Source organism: Orycteropus afer, unplaced genomic scaffold, assembly GCF_000298275.1.
Source record: "Orycteropus afer afer isolate SDZICR_OR568_19922 unplaced genomic scaffold, OryAfe1.0 scaffold00005, whole genome shotgun sequence".
Classification (NCBI taxonomy): Eukaryota; Metazoa; Chordata; class Mammalia; order Tubulidentata; family Orycteropodidae; genus Orycteropus; species Orycteropus afer.
Genome location: NW_006921592.1, coordinates 22,022,351 through 22,041,479, shown reverse-complemented (window position 1 = coordinate 22,041,479; position 19,129 = coordinate 22,022,351). Strand labels below are relative to the sequence as shown.

At 36.1% G+C, this 19,129-nt stretch overlaps 1 protein-coding gene across 1 annotated transcript in view; it reads left to right on the top strand.

Annotated features, from left to right (window-relative positions):
- AGTPBP1 (ATP/GTP binding carboxypeptidase 1) overlaps positions 1-19,129 on the top strand; it is a 220,846-nt gene that overhangs the window by 73,008 nt on the left and 128,709 nt on the right. The window contains 3 exon segments of the mRNA XM_042780650.1: positions 10,799-10,836; positions 14,610-14,818; positions 17,435-17,612. Of these exon segments, the coding sequence (XP_042636584.1) occupies positions 10,799-10,836; positions 14,610-14,818; positions 17,435-17,612 (425 nt within the window).

Here is a 19,129-nt window from a genome sequence, read left to right as displayed (position 1 = left end):
TGTTGTTGTTAGGTGCTGTCGAGTCATCTCTAACTGATAGCGACCCTGTGCACAGCAGAATGAAACACCACCCGGTCCCGCACCACCTTCTCAATCCCTGCTATACCAAGCATGACATCCTTCTCCAGGCAATGGTCCCTTCTGACAACATGATCAAAGTAGGTGAAATAAAGTCTGGCCATTCTCGCTTGCAAGGAGCATTCCAGCTGCACGTCTTCCAGGACAGATTTGTTATTTTATTTGTTATTTTAGCAGTCCATGGTACTTTTACCATTCTTTGCCAGCACCGTAACTCAAAAGCATCAATTCTTCGGTCTTCCTTATAATTTGTTCAGCTCTCACATGCATTTGAGGAGATTGAAAATAACATGGCTTGTGTCAGGAGCCGCTTAGTCCTCAGGGAGACATTTTTGCTCTTCAGCACTTGAAAGAGGTCCTTTGCAGCCGACTTGCCCAGTGTTGTATGTCATCTGATGTCTTGACTGCTGCCTTCCTTGGCGTCGATTGTAGAACCAAGCAATGTGAAGTCTTTGACAGTTTCAATCTTTTCTTCATTTATCATGATGCTGCTTAGGTCCAGTTGTGAGAATTTTTGTTTTCTTTATATTGAGATGTAATCCGTACTGCAGACTGTATTGTTCAGTCTTCGTCAGTAAGTACATCAAGTCATCCTCACTTTCAGCAAGCAAAGCTGTGTCGTCAGCGTATTGCAGGCTAATGATTCTTCCTCCAATCCTGATTCCACATTCTTCTTCATATAGTTCAGCTTCTCAGATTATTTGCTCAGCATATAGATTGAATAAGTATGGTGAAAGGATACAACCCTGATGCACTCCCTTCTTGATTTTCAACCATGCAGTATCCCATTGTTCTGTTTGAATGACAGCCTCCTGTTCTATGTACACGTTCTTCATGAGTACAATTAAGTGCTCTGGAATTCCCATTTTTCTCAATGTTATCCATAATTTGTCATGATCTACACAATCAAATGCCTTTGTATAGTCAATAAAACACAAGTAAATGTCTTTCTGGTATTCTTTGTTTTCGGCCATGATCCATTTGATATCAGCAGTGATATCCCTTGTTTCATGTCCTCTTCTGAGTCCAGCTTGCATTTCTGAAAGTTCCCCATCAATATATTGTTGCAAACATGTTTGAATTATCTTCAGCAAAATTTCATTTGAGTGCTATATTAATGATATTGTTTGATAATTTCCACATCTTGTGGTTTACCTTTCTTTGGAATGGATACAAATATGGATCTCTTCCAGTTAGTTGGCCATGTAGGTGTCTTCTAAATTTCTTGGCATAGATGAGTAAGTAACTCCAGCGGAGCATCCATTTGTTGAAACATCTCAATGTGTATCTCATGAATTCCTGGAGCCTTGTTTTGTTTTTTTTTGCCAATTCCTTCAGTGCAGCTTCGAATTCTTCCCTCAGTACCATTGGTTCCTGATCATGTACCACCTCCTGAAATGAATGAACATTGACTAGGTTTTTTTTTTGGTACAGTGACTCTGTGTATTCCATCTTCTTTTGATGTTTCCTGCATCATTCAGTATTTTGCCCATAGAATCTTCCAGTATTGCAACTTGAGGCTTGAATTTTTTCATCGGTTCTTTCAGCTTGAGAAATGTATAGTGTATTCTCCCTCTTTTGGTTTTCTAACTCCAGGTCTTTGCACATTTCATTATAATAACTGACATTGTCTTCTCCAGCTGCTCCTTGAAATCTTCTGTTCAGCTTTCTTTTAATTGTTATTATTTTTATTTTTAGTGCTTGTTGTTGTTGTTGTTGTTATATGCCGTCGAGTTGGACCCGACTCATAGCAACCCCTCCTTGGGTTTCCAAGGCGATATCACTATGGAAGTAGATTGCCCATCCTTCCTTCCAAGGAGTGGCTGGTGGGTTTGAACCACCAGCCTTCTGGTTAGCAGTCAAGTACCTTAGGTACTACGCTACCAGAGTTTCTTTTTAAGGCATATGAAAAACAGTTCTCTTTTTTTTCACTTTCAATATTTGTAGCAGTCTGACTTGGCATCTCTTCAAGAAGGGAATCTCAATAGGATATGGAAAGTGCTTATGGCAGCCCAAAGAATGGCAGGCCAGCTGGACCACAGAAACTGCTCTGTTCAGCTTTTTATTTTTTTAAATGAATGCTACACCACCCTTCTTCAATTTGTCATTCCTGGCATAGTTGATCATATGTTCGTCTGATTCAGAATGGCTAAAACCAGTCTATTTCAGCTGTAATGCCTATGATACCGATCTTTATGCGTTCCATTTCATTTTTTTTTTTTTTTTAATTGTGATTTGGGTGGGATATAATCAAGATCATATTTTGGCTCTTCTGGACCTAATTGTCCTCAGCGTCAACTTGAACTTGGATGTAAGCAGTTGATGGTTTATTCCATAACCAACTTCTGGCTTTGTTTTGACTGAAGATAATGAGCTTCTTCACTGCCTCTTTCCTCCTGTGTAATTGATCTGATTTCTGTGTATTTCATCTGTCAATGTCCACATGTTTAGCTGCCCTTCATGTTGCTGAGAAAAGGTATTTGCAATGAATAAGTCATTAGCCTTGCAAAATTCTGTCTTGTGATCTCTGGCATCATTTCTATCACCAAGGCCTTATTTTCCAGCCACTGGTGATTGTTCTTTGTTTCCAACTTTCTCATTCCAACCACCAGTAATAATTAATACATCTTGATTGCATGTTTGATCAGTTTGATCAATTTTTGACTGCATAAGTTCGTAACAGTCTTCAGTTTCCTGATGTTTAGCTTTGGTGGTTGGTGTGTAAATTTGAATAATAGTATTAACTAGTCTTCCTTGTATAGATAATATCTGATCACTGACAGCATCGTACTTCAAGATAGATCTTGAAGTATTCTTTGTGACTATGAATGCCATGTTGTTCGTCTTAAATTATTATTCCCAGTGTAGTAGATCATGTGGTTGTCTGATTCACAATGGCCAAAAGCAGTCCATTTCAGCTCACTAATGCCTCAAAAAGAAAAAAAGAAAAAAAAGAAAAACCAACCCAAACTCATTGCCATCAAGTTGGTTTTGACTCATAGTCTAGGATATCAATTTTTATGCATTTCATATAATTTTTGACAACTTTTAATTTTTCTAGATTCATACTTCGGACAGTCCATGTTCCTGATTATTAATGGATGTTTGCAGCTATTTCTTCCCTTTTTGAGTGATGCCATATCAGCACATGGAAGTCCCAAAAACTTAACTCCCTCCAAGTCATTAAGATCAATTCTACTTTGAGGAGGCAGCTCTTCCCCAGTAATATTTTGAGTGCCTTCCAACCTGAGGGGCTCATTTTCTGGTGCTATAGCAGAGTTTCAGGTCTTCTGATAAAGTTTCTCAATAATATATGAGACAGTGTTTCAGTGGTATTCAAAAGGCTTTCACTGGCCAATAATTTGAGAAATGAATGGCCCCTTCATTCTTCTGAGTCTGTTTTAGTGTGGAAGCTCCACTGAAACCTGTCCCATGGGTGACTCTGCTGGTATTTGAAATACTGGTGATATAGCCTCCAGCCTCACAGCAACACACAAGCCCCCGCATTACAACAAACTGAGAGACAGGTGGTAGAGAAGGCTTCCTGGACGTGTAAAAACCCATGAAACTATGAGCACAATCAAGATAATGAGTATTTCCAACTTTCTCAAAAGTTTTATTGTACCCCATTTTACTCACTCTTTTCTGCCCTTCCCTGATCTCTCTCTTTTTGTTTCTAGGCAGCCTCTCTTCTGCTTTCCTTCACTATAGATTATTTTGTATTCTCAGTAATTTTACATAAATGAAATAATCTAGTATATACTCTTTTTTGTGATATGATTTATTTTATGAATTATTATTTTGAGCTTCACGTACATTGTTGCATGTATCATTAGTTTATTCCTTTGAATTATGGAATAGCAGTCCCTTTTCTTTTTATTTTTTATTGTGATTTGGGTGAAGATTTATAGAGCAGATTCACTTTCCATACAGCAGTTCACATCACTTTGTCTCATGACATTGACCATAGTTTGCCACAATGCAACAGCTCCCTTCCCACTTCCTCCCCATAGTTACCTCTTCCCAGTGTCCATCCCTCCATGCACTCCTGCCCCCTGAGCTGTCTCCCTGTGCATAAGCAGCCCTTCTTTCTCCCATGATTGTTCTCTCCAAGGAGTGTATCTACCTGAGGTAAATGTGCAACTCATATGTCTGTCTTTTGTTTGGCTGGAAACCAAAGGTGTGGGTTCAGACCTGAAGGGCAGCTGGGGTCCGTAGTATCAGTGGTTCCACCAGGCTCTATCAGACCAGCAAACCTGGTTCTCTCCCCGCCTTTTTTTTTCTCCAAATGATTTTGAGTTTTGTCCCACATTGTTCTCCCTCTTTATCAAGGATCTCCTACACAGATCCCCTTCCAAGTGGATGACAGTGATAGCCGGGCACCATCTAGTTCTTCTGGTCTCATAGTCGTATAGGCTGAAGATCGGATGGTGTACCAGTCGCTAGGACTTATTGTTTCTATGAATTTTGGTTTTCTTCATTATTCTTTGCTCTAGACGAGGAAAGACCCATCATTGCATCTAGATGACAGCTTGCTAGCTTTTAAGATCTCAGTCGCTGCTTGCCAAAGTGGGAGGTGGAACAATGTTTTGTATAGTTTGTTATGCCAGTTGACCTTGATGTCCCATAGAATAGCAGTCCCTTTTATGGCAGTACCACAAAATATTTATCCATTTACTTGTTGACTGGCAAATGGGCAGTTTCTAGTTCATTGCTGTTACAAATAAAGCTGCTGCGAACATTTATGTACCCATCTTTGTATGGTCATATGGCTTTATTTCTGTTGAGTAAAAAATACCTGGGAATGGAATAGCTGGATCATATGCTAGCTGTGTATTTAACTTTTTTAAAAAACTCTTTCCTTAGCATGTTAAATCTTTCCTCCAGCTTTTTGAATACATAAACTACAATTACAGTAACTGCTTTAAGGTTGTTTAATAAAGTTTTTGGTCAGTTTCAGTTGGTTGTTTTTTCTCATCATTACAGGTGTTATTTCTTTGCTTTTTTGCGTGCATAATAATTTTTGATTGTATTCCAGACATTATAAATTTTACTTTTTTTGTGCTGGATATTTTTTTATTACTATAATTATCCTTGAGGTTTATTCATAGATGTAGTTATGTTACTTGGAAACAGTTTGATCTGTTCAAGTGAAACTGACCAGAAAAGTTTTTAAAGCTGATTATTACTCACTACTGAGGTAACATCCTCTGAATACTATACCCCAGGCCCTATGAATTAAGCAAGTTTCCAGTCTGGTTCGTGGGAACAGGTACTATCCTTAGCACCATGGGAGTAATGGGCACTTTTCTCCAATCCTTTTGGATGGCTTTACCCCCTGCATATAGTCGTTAACTTCACATAGATGCACTGATTACTACTTCACTGAATATTCAAACGGGATTCTCAGAAAATCTCTGGACTGTACCTTCTGTATAGCTTTTTTTCTTTTCTGTGGCCAACTTGCTGTCCCTGGACTTGCTGTGTCCTCAACTCAGTGTCCTTAACTCAGGGAATCCATGTGTTCAGTTAGGGAATGTGTGTGTTCAGCTCAGGGAATCTCTTCTCAGCTAGTTTCTATCTCTCTGCACTGTGACATGGGAATCTCTTCTCAGCTAGTTTCTATCTCTCTGCACTGTGACATGGTAAACTCTCTCAGGGTATATGAGCTGGGGCAGTTATAGCGCTCATGTCATTTGTTTCTCATCTGTTATGGATCACCATTCTGCCTTATATTCAATATCTTCCATATATATATGTTGTTGTTGTTGTATGCCATCGAGTCATCCATCTCTGACTCATGGTGACCTTATGTACAACAGAACGAAACACTGCCCAGTCCTATTCCAGCCTCATGATCCCTACTATTCCTGAGCCCATTGCTGCACCCACTATATCAATCCATCTTGGTGAGGACCTTCCCCTTTTTTGTTGACCCTTTACCAAGCATGACATCCTTCTCCAGAGAATGATTTCTTCTAACAACATGACCAAAATATGTGAGATGAAGTCTGGCCATTCATGCTTCCAAGGAGCATTTCGGCTGCACTTTTTCCAGGACAGATATGTAGTTCCTTTAGCAGTCCATGGTACTTTCAGCATTCTTTGCCACACCACAACTCAAAAGCTTCATCTCTTCTTTGGTCTGTCTTATTAATTGTGCAGCTCTCACATGCAATCGAGGTGATTGAAAATACCTTGGCTTGGGTTAGGCGCATCTTAGTCTTCAAGGAGATATCTTTGTTCTTCAGCACTTGAAAGAGATCTTTTGCAACATTTGCCCACTGCAGTACATCTTTTTATGTCTTGACTGCTGCTCCCGTTGGCTTTGATTGTAGAACCAAGTAATATGAAGTCCTTCACAACTTCAGTCTTTCCTCCATTTATGATGCTGCTTATTGGTCCAATTTGGAGGATTTTTGTTTTCTCTACATCGAGGTGTAATTCATAGTGCAGACTGTAGTCTTTAATCTTCACCAGCAAGTGCTCCAAGTCATCTTCACTTTCAGCAAGCAAAGTTATGTTGTCTGCATATCTCAGGTTGTTAATGAGCCTTCCTCCAATCTTGATGCCACATTGTTCTTCGTATAGTCCGGCTTCTCGGATTATTTGCTCAGCATACAGATTGAATAAGTATGGTGAAAGGATACAACCCTGACGCACTCCCTTCTTGATTTTAAACATTCAGTATCCTCTTGTTCTGTTTGAACGACAGCCTCCTGGTCTATTATGTACAGGTTCCTTATGAGTGTAATTACGTGTTTGGGAATTCCCATTCTTCTCAATGTTATCCACAATTTGTTATCAGCCACACAATTGAATGCTTTTGCATAGTCAATAAAACACAAGTAAACATCTTTCTGGTATTCTTTGCTTTCAGCCAAGATCCATCAGATACCAGCTGGGATATCCCTAGCTCCATGTCCCCTTCTGAATCCAGCTTGCATTCCTGGAAGTTCTCTGTCAATATACTGCTGCAACTGTTTTTGAATTACCTTCTGTACGCTTTTACTTGAGTGTGATATTAATGATATTGTTTGATAATTTCCACATTCTGTGGATCATCTTTCTTTGGAATGGGTACAAATATGGATCTCTTCCAGTCAGTTGGCCAGGTAGCTCTTTTCTAGATCTCTTGGCTTAGCCGAGTGAACAAACGGCATCCATTTGTTGAAACATCTTAGTTGGTATTCTGTCAATTCCTGGAGTCTTATTTTTCTCCAGTTCCTTCAGTGCAGCTTTGAGTTCTTCCTTCAGTACCATTGGTTCTTGATCATTCGCCACCTCCTGAAATGGGTTATCCTCTACCAGTTCTTTTAGTGTAGTCACTCTGTGTATTCTATCGATCTTCTTTTGATGTTTTCCACATCATTCAGCATATTGCCCATGGAATCTTTTAATATTGCAATCTGAAGCTTATATTTTTTCCTCAATTCTTTCAGCTTGAGAAATGCCAAGCGTGTTCTTCTCTTTTGGTTTTCTAACCCTAGGTCTTTGCACATTGCATTATAGTAATTGACTTTGTCTGCTCGAGCTGCTCTTTGAAATCTTCTGTTCAGCTCTTTTATCCTGTCAGTTCTTCCATTTGCTTTAGCTCCTCTCCATTGAAATGCAGTTTTCAGAGTCTCTTCTGACGTCCATTTTAGTCTTTTCTTCCTTTCCTGTCTTTTTAAGGACCTTTTGCTTTCTTTGTGGATAATGTCCTTGATGATATCCCATAATTCCTCTGGTTTTCAGACACTGGTGTTGAGTGTATCAAATCGGTTTAGTTGGTCTCTACATTCATGAGGGATATAATCATGGTCATATTTTGGCTCTTGTGGACTTGTTTTAATTTTCTTCAAGTTGAACTTGCATATAAGCAATTGATGGTCTGTTCCACAATCAGCTCCTGGCCTTGTTTTAGGTGAAATTATTGAGCTTCTCCATTGCCACTTGCCACAGATGTAGTCAGTCTGATTCCTGTGTACTCCATCTGGTGAAGTCCATGTGTATAGCCACTGTTTGTGTTGTTGAAAAAAGGTATTTGCAATGAATAAGTCGTTGGTCTTGCAAAATTCTATCATGCGATCTCCAGCATTATTTCTATCACCAAAGCCATATTTTCCAATGACCCGTGATTCTTCTTTGTTTCCAACTTTTACATTCCAGTCACCAGTGATAATTAATACATCTTGATTACATGTTTGGTCAATTTCAGACTGCAGAAGTTGATAAAAATCTTCAATTTCCTCATCTTTGGCTTTGGTGCTTGGTTTGTAAATTTGAATAATGGTAGTAGTAATGGGTGTTTCTCCTAGGCTTATGTATATTATTTTATCACAGCATTGTACTTCAGGAAAGATCTTGATACGTTCTTTGTGGTGATGAATGGCACACCATTCTTCTTCAATTGTCATTCTTATCATAGTAGATCATATGATCCTCTGATCCAAAATAGTCAAAACCAGTAATTTGAGCTTACTAGGTTGGGCAATCTACTTCTGAGTAATACCCCCTCAGAAAACCAAGGAAAGGTTGCTATGAGTCGGGTCCAACTCGATGGCAAATAACGACGACACAACAGGATATCGATCTTTATGCATTCCATTTTGTTTTTGACAACTTCCAGTCTTCCTAGATTCATACTCTGTACATTCCATGTTCCAATTATTAATGGATGTTTGCCACTGTTTCTTCTCATCTTGAGATGTCCACATCTGCCAGTAGAGGTCCTAAAAGTTTTACTCTGTCCACATCATTAAGGTCGGCTCTACTCTGAGGAGACACCTCTTGTTCAGTTGTATTTTGAATACCTTCTGACCTGAGGGGCTCATTTTCCCTCATTATATTGCATGATGTTTCAGGGCTATTCATAAAGTTTTCCAGTAATATTTCACTGCCACATATATATACATATATATATACATATACATATATATATATATATAAGTATATAAATATATATATATATATATTTTTTAAGTTGTATCAGGTAGAGAGGTAGATCTGGTTCCAGATTGCCTTTTTAAAAAGTGACTGACATTTCTGGTTTTTCAATTTCATTTGTCAACAGAATGTTTAAATTAATGATTTTTCATACCATTTAGTTTTTATGTGATCCTAGATAAGTTATATAATTTCTGAAATCTTTTGTTTCTTTCAGAAGTTTAGTCATTTAAATTAATGGTTTTTCATACCATTTAGTTTTTATGTGACCCTAGATAAGTTATATAACTTCTGAAATATTTCGTTTCTTTATCCATAAAATGTGCCAATTCCGTGGGTCAGAGTTGTCTTAAGAATTAAGCTAGAAAGCAGTTATATAAAGCACGTATAATGATGTCTGGCATTTATCAAGTATTGCTGAATGATAAGTTTTCTTTCTCATTTTTTTTTGTAAATTGCACTTCAGTCAAAAGATCCATTTAGTTCTATGTAAACATAGAACCAATTTAAAGCCATCATTCTGATAGTGTTATAATCTCATGTACATTTTATTGTATAACAATAAGATTATGAAATGTTTCTTACTGAGAATTGGTGCTATGACTGTAGTCAGTATCCATCTTAAACTTACTTCCTCCTAATATATGTGTTTTGCCTTTGCCAACATCTCGATATATTACATCTCCTAGTTACACAGGTTCTCTAGTGCTTCATTTTTTTTTTTTTTTAATTTGTTGAATGGTTTTTCCACATGTGTTACATTTTCTTACCTTACCTAGACTGTAAAACTATCTGTGAAAGAGATAAGTTTGGGTTCTAATGTTACATCCATGAAGACTCTGCTACTGTGGGTATCTAATAGGCATTCAGTAAATGCTTAATGATGAATGAAATACTTAATCTTGAAAACATACATATTTTTAATGCAAATTAATTTTACTATTTGAAATCTTATTGAGAGGTACTGTAATGTGTAGCTATGTATTTTTAAAGTTATTGAAATTCAGTGCCATTTCTTCAGTAACTCATTTCTGAAAAAACTATTTGAATTATATGTTTTTCACAGTGGTGCTATAAGTATTTTTTAAACTGATTAATGATAGTTTATTTTACAATGTGTAACAGTATTTATTGTCAGCGAAAATATAAGCACCTTCAACATTAGAGCTATTCTTTTGTTCTTTAGTGGATAGTAAGAGTTTTTGAGACTTTAGTTAGGCTTCTTAATCTCTTCATTGCTTTATGGCCAGAAAATAATAAGGCCTTCCTCTCTCCAAACATCCACCATCCAAAATATGTTACATTTGTTATAACCTTTATATATGACGATTATTGCTTATAGAGCTAAGATATGTTCAAGTTAGAAAGCTAAGAAAATATATAGAATTTTGGAATTAGGAACTGAATTTGTATTAAAGCTTCCTTTTGTTTTAATCCCTTTATTAATCAGGGCCTATGATTTGTAAAATGGTATTGTTCATTTGTGAATTCTATAAGAATCAAATAAAATATTTATTCCATTTATTGAATTTCTGATATAAAGATGTTAGCATTTCTGACTTTTTCTTTGTTAAAAATTTTTTTTGGTAATTTTCTATTGAAAACAAAACATCAGGTTTCAAGCTAAAGGGAACCCTTTAGCTTACAGAGAAACACCATTATGTAATTGTTTCTAACAAGGATAAATTTTGCAATAAATAATAATTACTTGTCTAAAAATTGTGTGGATTTACTATTGTAGATTTATTTTACTAGTTTTGTTGTTGTTTGTGTTTTCTCGTTGTGTTGACAGGGTTGCTTTAGACACTCTTGCTGCATTGCTAAAATCAAGTAAGTTTTTAAATACTAGAAATACTAGATTCTACTTTTCTGAGTATTCTATCTACCATGTTAAAGAAATTAGAGATGTGGATTTAGTTTGTATCCATAATTCCATAGTTATAAAGCTGGATTATGATATTTTATTGTAACAATTGAGTTGATCATACAGTATAGTTGGTATATATCATAATATCATATTATGTTGATTGAACTATATTTTATTCAGAAAACATATAATTTATTCAAGTACATTGACTTCCTATTTCCAAGTTATTTATATAAACATAAAGCTTTTCTAGTAGAGGAAAATAAAATGTAAATATTGAATTGGTATTATTTTAAAGTGAAGTTTACATGGCATTGAGAACTTTTACTGTGAGAAATATCTTGAACAACCACTGTATCTCTCTATAACACCTGATTTTCAGTTAGAAATTTCTCTTTAGGAATTTTGTTTGTACCATAAATTCAAATTTATAACATTAAAACAGTGATTATTAATGTAAATTTTTCAGGCTAACTTCATTTATGAAAAAAAGATTGTTTTCTTTATTTTTAAAACTAAAGCATTGGAGTAAATGTCATCTATATTTATGTGTTTATTTTCTCTTCAGTATACTTAGTGTCTCTTTTAAAAAATAATTTTCATTAGCAGTATCAGTTGTTGTTGTTGTTGTTGTTGTTTGCCGTCGAGTCGGCCCCGACTCATAGCGACCCCTCCTTGTATCAGTAGTAGCTATTAAATAAAAGACACTTCCATGGAAAATTGGTTGCTTACAATTAGTATTTTATTTAGCCACAGAAACATTTTAGTTTTGCAGCTTCTGTGTTGATGGCTTTCAATGTATAGACAGTTTGTAAAAAACTGTCAAGGGTAAGACCGGCTTACCCTTGAATTTGAATTAAGATTAAGTGTTAAATTAACGCAAGCATATGTATTTTTTTATTTGGGATGGATTAGATTAGCTATTAAAATTAAACACTTATTAAAACTTACTAATTACTAGAATCAGTGATAATAAGTCATTCATTTTAAATCAGTGAAAAATATAAAACCCTTATTAGTTTCGAGTATTTCATAGGGGGAAAAAAAAAGCCAAACATACTGCCATTGAGTTGGACCCGACTCATAGCGACCCCTCCTTGGGTTTCCGAGGCGGTATCACTGCGGAAGTAGATTGCCCAACCTTCCTTCCGAGGAGTGACTGGTGGGTTTGAACCGCTAACCTTCTGGTTAGCAATCAAATGCCTTAGGCACTACGCCACCAGAACTCCCTTATAGAAATCAGGTAACCTAAAATTACTGAAATCTGATAACTTGTTTTAAATAGTCTTCCTTTTACTTCCTCCGTCATTCTTCTTTAAAAGAGTGGTGGGCAAACATACCTGTTTACTCCCTTAGGATAAAAATTTAAGTGACAAGTAGACTGTATCTAGTTTATGGTTAGTATATTTTCAAAGGGCATGCAGTAAATAGGATGGAAATTTAAAAATGCAAAGTAACATTTAGTAGCACACTGCATATTTTTAAATTAACATGGCATTTTGGAGCATTCACTGATTTTTGTAATTGACTTTTTTTCGAGAGTGAGTCAGCAATAATTTACTTTAAAAGGGTAAATTATAGTACTATATTAAATACAGGGGGAGAGTATAGAGCAAAGAAAACTTATACCTACACAGTCCAGAAAGATAGTTCATTTGCCATTGCTTGCATACAGACCAGAAGTGGTAACTCAAAAGTGAACCTAAGCTGTCTTTTTATTAGAGAGAGAACAAGAAATGTATGTTAATTGTGAGTTTGGTGCTCTGGACACATGAATAAAAATTCTTTTACTAGTTTGTTTTAATTGTGCTCGGTTTCAGATTGTAGATGGTTCTATTAATCTCCTTTAAGGGTTACTTCCTACCTGTTTTTGAATTATGAGAAAGTTTCTTATTTCTTCTTTCATGAAGAATTTTAATATTGCTCATAAATACCATTTATGCTGTTAGAAATACCAGTAGAAACACACAAAGTTTGTAATAGGAGTTATAATGGTATTAATGATTTTTAACAAAATTGTATTCATAGCTAGTAAGCTAAAGGCTATAATAATATTATAAAGGCTATATTCTGATAATCGGAATATAGAAGAGAGTTGTTGTACAACTCTGTTGTTGTACAAATCTGTAAACAAACTATATATACTCATTTAAAATACGTGAGACTTTTGTTAGACATAGCCTTAGCAAATCTAGCTATTGTAAAAATAAAAAAACAACTCAGTGCCATCGAGTCTATTCCAACTCATAGTGATCCCTTTTGGGTTTCTGAGGCAGTAAATGTTTACAGAAGTAGATTGCCCAGTCTTCCTTTCACGGAGTGGTTGGTGGGTTTGAACCACCAACCTTCTGGTTAGCAGTGAAATGCCTTAGGCACTACGCCACCAGAGCTCCTTTAGGAGTTTTAAAGCTAGGTTAACCTAGCAGGTGTCTTTTAGCTCTCGAATGTGAAACCATAATTTCTGAGAGAGGGAGTTAGTTTGATTATCCAAGTATCATTACATGATGTTTTAAGTATGTATGAGCTCATTTAGAAGTCCAGGTTGTGCAGTGATTAAAGCGCTCGACTGAGAACTGATAGGTCAGGGGATCAAACCTACCAGCTGCTTCATGGGAGCAAGCTGTGACAGTCTGTTTCTGTGAATATTATATAGCCTTGGAAACCCTGTGGGGCAGTTCTACTCTGTCCTACGGGATCGTTACTGAGCTCGATGGCTACGGGTTTGGGTTTTAGTATCAGCACATTTGGAAACTGCAGTAATTAATTCAGGCATCTAAAAGCAGCAGAGCCTTATTGGTGCACTGTTTTAGTGTTCATGCCATGAACTCTGGGGCCATTTTATGAGATTAGGAAGAGATGGTTATTTCTTTGTAATGAAACAACCTCTCTGATAGGTTGGTATTCTACATTATCTTGCCCTCGTTTTCCTTGGCCCTGCGATGTGCTGTGTAACTCAGTATGCTCACGTGATATGATTCCTTTGTTGCCATCCTATTAAAATGCAACCTTTTGGTTAATAATCCTAAATATTAATACTTTAAAAATAATAAAATCAGGTCACATTTGTGGATTTATTTCTCTTAATTGTGCTCCAATGACAAAAAGTCTTTAATGTAGTATTCATTACATTAGAAGATTAATGACTGGAAAGCACTATCTTCTAGTCATTTAATGCTCCTTACACTTTATTTGCTAAAAAGTTGTATGAAGTGTTTTTAACTTGGTATTGTTATGGCATGGTTATTTATACAATTACAGAGTAATTGGAGTAATTAATTTCAGTAGAAACACATAGAGTTTGTAATAAGAGATACAGACCAATGGAGTATATTTCAGTGGAGATAAAAAGTTTGTAATAGAAGTTACACTGATGATAATAGCTTTTTAACAAAATCATATTCACAGCTAGTAAGGTTATGTATTCCATTGGGTATAAACATAGTTATAAGTTTTAAAATACATGAAACTTGTTAGTATGAACATTTAAAAAGGTGTAGCTTTATTTTTATTAAGGAGATTTTTATTTACTGAACAACATATGGATCTATTTCTGGAAAATACTGTAATTTGCCCTGTGGAACTTACGTCTTTTATTAGATTAAAAAATATTTAAATATATGGATGCTGTTTATTTTTTTAAAGGAAATAATTCATCACAGTGTTGAGGTAATATTTTAATTTGATTTATTCTATTATCACCTTTTTAATATTCTTTCTTAATTTTCTTTTGTTAAAGAAACAAATGCCAGGAGAGCTGTAGACAGAGGATATGTCCAAGTGCTTTTAACAATTTATGTAGACTGGCATCGCCATGACAATCGGCATAGAAACATGCTCATTCGGAAAGGAATTTTACAGAGTTTAAAAAGTGTTACAAACATCAAGTTGGGAAGAAAAGCTTTTATTGATGCCAATGGAATGAAAATTCTGTATAACACTTCTCAAGTGAGTGTTTTTACTTTCTTCCTATTATTGTGATTATGTACTAATGATATGCTTTGTTTTTTTAAGAAAGGCAAATTTGTGTACAGATACTTAGAAAAGTAAAAGTATTATAAGTATATTTAAACGTGTCTTGAAACTGAAAGGTACAATCATTTCTTACATGTATGTGACTTCAGACTGAGTTGGAGAAACTGGTTAGTGCACATCTCTCATCTCTGCAATTTGAGATTTCCAGCCCCTCTATGTCTCCACCACCCCCTCCCCCAAAAGGAAGATGTCTAAATCCATCCACTGAGCAGGAAAGGATTCCACGTAGCCATGCCTTCTAGATTGTGCAGTTGGTTGTACTCAATTTTTGGGTGTTCCTCAGATGGAATTTGTGGATCTTTTACTGCTGGTGAGGCATTTCTGTTGTCTGTAAATGTTCTTCATATCTTCCTGCCTGATAGATAGAGAAGGTACAAAAGTGAAACCTGGAGGTGAAGGTTCTAGTTCTGCCAGCCATCTTAAATATAAGCAGTCTTGACAGTATCTTCAAGATCTTTCTAGCATCAGTGGAAAACTATCAGTATGGAGAGTAGCAATGTTCCAGTGCAACCATTTTGTTTCATCAGAATGCTACAGTTATTAGAAGGATATCTTTGGAGAATTACAGTCATTTTCTTTGCTTGTATTCTCTTGACATTACATATGACAAATGTGATCTTTTTATTCATGACAGTAGTTAAGATATCTGAGCACACGTTTCCTGTTTATCCTAATTTTTCTCTTTTCTAAGACAATCATCTGTGTACTTCTATTTATTATTCCTAGTTTAGATAGGATTGAATATTTAATATATGTAAGAGAGCATGGTATTTGGAGCCTGAAACTCTGGGTTTAAATCCTTGTGAGGTTACCTTGTTTATACCTCTTACCATTTCTGAGCCTTAATTTCTTCTCTATTGTGAAGAGTCAGATATGAAAATATGTAATGAAAATTTTACATCATATTAAAGTATCTTCTAAGTGACAATTATTAGTAATATTAATATTGTTATGTGAAATAGTTTCATACCCACTATCTTAGACTTTGTGAAGATTAGATTCCAGGACAGCAAATTTGTTCTCTTGTGAACTGAACAGCCAGTTTATGAGATATAACTGATACAGTTCTAAGAAAGACTCAGCTGAATAAACACCATTTTGTGTGTGTGTGTGTGTGTGATTTGGGTGAAAGTGTACAGAGCAAATTGATTTTTCATTCAACAGTTCATACACGTGTTGTTTCGTGACTCTGATGGCAGTGTAAGAGCTCTCTTCCAGTTCCCTCCCTGTGCTTACCTTGTCCTTGTGCTCCTCTCTCCTATGCATCCTGCCCTCGGAGCCATTTCCCTGTGCACATGCTGCTCTTCTGATCTCCGTGGTTGATTATTTTAGGGAGTATACCTGCCTGGTATAATTGTTCACCTTCTGTGCCTGTCTGTTGTTTGGTGAAAATTTAAGCCACAGGAGTGAGTTCAATTCAGGCCTGAAGGCTGACTAGAGGCCATAGTCTCAGGGGTGTCACCAGTGTCTGTCAGACCAGTAAGCATGGTCTTTTTTATGATTTCGAGTTTTGTTCCATATTTTTCTCCCATGCTACCAGAATCTCCAATTTTGATCCCTTTATGAGTGATTGGCAATGGTAGCCAGGCACCATCTAGTTCTTCTGGTCTTAGTTTCATGTGTGCTAAGGTTCATGATCCACTAGTCCCTTGGACTATGAGTTTTTGGTTTTCTTCATTCTTCTTTGTGAGGAGAGACCAATAGTTGCATCTTAGATGGCCACTCGTAAGCTTTTAAGACCTCAGTTACTGCTCATCAAAGTAGAATGTAGAACAGTGTTTTTGTGTAGTATGTTATGCTAATCCAACTTGATGCCCCTTGTGACCATGGTTCCATACCCATAGGGTCCAGCAACTAACTACCTCAAGTTATTTGGCTGTGACTAAGAAGTTATAACTTTGTCTTCTGTTAGCTCTATTATGTATATGGACATTCTTACAGAACACACAAATATGTATGTAGAAGCACTATCTGCCAAAACTATATATAGTCATGGGTATGTTCCCCTTTCACCTACCCATACCCGATCATTTTGCCTGTCTACCTATGTATCCACCCATAGATTAATGTTTGTTATTACTGATAAAATAATACAGTGAGTACACATCATCTTTGTTTCTTTTTATTTTTCATACCATTCTTAATTTCTTACCGTTTTTCCTATTTAATCCTTTTCCCCTCTTCTTCCCTTAAGTATTCTTTATTTTTGTGCTCTAGGTTTGCTAAATGCCCCCCTAGGTCATTCGTAGGTATTCGTGGTCTTGTTGTTGTTGTTGTTGTTATGTGCCGTCGAGTCAAACCCGACTCATAGCGACCCCTCCTTGGGTTTCCGAGGCAGTATCACTACGGAAGTAGGATTGCCCAGCCTTCCTTCCGAGGAGTGGCTGGTGGGTTTGAACCACCAGCATTTGTGGTCTTAGTGAGTTTTGATACCAACTGTAGTACTGATTTCTGCTTAGTTAAAATATTTAAGGAAAAGTAGTACTGAATTTTCAGCATGAGGTTCATTTTTCTTTTCTTTGAAAATAGGAATGCTTGGCAGTCAGGACCCTTGATCCTCTTGTCAACACCTCTAGTCTCATAATGAGGAAGTGTTTCCCTAAAAATCGCCTGCCGCTCCCAACAATTAAAAGTTCGTTCCATTTCCAGTTGCCAGTTATTCCTGTAACTGGACCTGTGGCCCAGCTCTACAGTTTGCCCCCTGAAGGTAAGACTGCGTGGTTTTTGCTGGCTTTGCTTGACTCTTAAAAATTGTACAACTCAGTTAATGCTTTTCCTTGTGTTCAGCTCCTCAGTGAAAGAAGGCTTTAATGAACATGAGAAGCCTTCACATTTTACTTGATATTTCTTTAAGCATAATAACTTTTAGTCTAGTAATTATGGATAGGTACACTGGTGGTTTAGTGCCTGGATAAATGCCATTTTTGTGTGTGTGTGTGTTTTGGATGAAAGTATACAGAGCAGACTCATTTTTTGTTCAGCACTATTACACATATATAAATGTGAATTGTGAAAAAATTTAATTATCACGTAGGAACATACTTTGATAATTTATATAAATCTTCAGAGTACAAGGATATGAACATTAAATGTTTAGGAGTTTATATTTGGGTTTTTGTTTGTAACTTTCTAAGGAATTTTAGTTTCTCAAGCTGAAAAAACCTCATCCTCAAAAATGTTATGGCTTATACTTAGGAACAACTTGAATATGATTTATCTGAATGAAAATAGGAATTGTCTGGGGTAAGCTGTTTGTCATTTTTCTGTATAATACTGTAGATGTGTAGGAAAAGGAAGTAAAAGTATAAAATTCTTAAATTGGGGAAAAGTAAGATTTACTTGGTTTGGTCTAACAAAATGGAAAATAGAATATAGGCTCTTAGTAGAATTTCTGTAGTATTTTCTTGTCAGTTGGTCACTTTTTTTTAAGAAACAAAATTAAAGTTCTTTATATATGAAAATATTTAATTATTAAAGTACAAGTTTAATTGACAGAAAATATAAAAATGAATTAGGAGAAATTAGCTTTAAGTGGTTTAAAAGACCAAGTATTATGAGTAAGATACTAAATGAGAGCAATAATTTAATTTTTTCTTCCCATTCCATTTGAAATTACCAACAGATTTCAAAAATAGGAGAAAAACTGTACTAATTCTGAAACTGGGTAAGAGGGGCATCATCATAGAACACATAGATGATTTTGTGACACATGCGGAGATAGGACTAGATTAAAGAAGAGAGTCAACTCTCTCTTCCAGAAAATGCAATATCTCTGATTGCTGTTGACGTGCTTCTAGCACCTGATTTGGAGGACAATACAAGAACAGCTGAAATGTCTTTCTCTTCATTTTAGCCTGGGATTATGGATGTCCAAGTAGTGGGTCTAATCAGCAGAGAGCTGGTAAGGTTTCTCTATGATGTGTCAGGTAGTAACACCAGGCAGAAGGTAGGATATATCCTGTGATTTCTTTATTTGGTATCAAGAGTAATCAGATGGCTATAGAAAGCTGGTCTTTAGTTCAGTGAATTCATTAAACCTGGGGGAAGATGATAACAGAGATGGCATTTTCCTGTTGGCTCCTATTCTGCCTTTCCTCAGACTGAGAGACCACTGAACTAGCAATGTAGATTTACATTGACCTAACTAGTCTTTAAGGAGCTTTGGTGGCACAGAGCCTAAGGCATTTGACTGCTAGCCAGAAGATTGGCGGTTCAAACCCACCA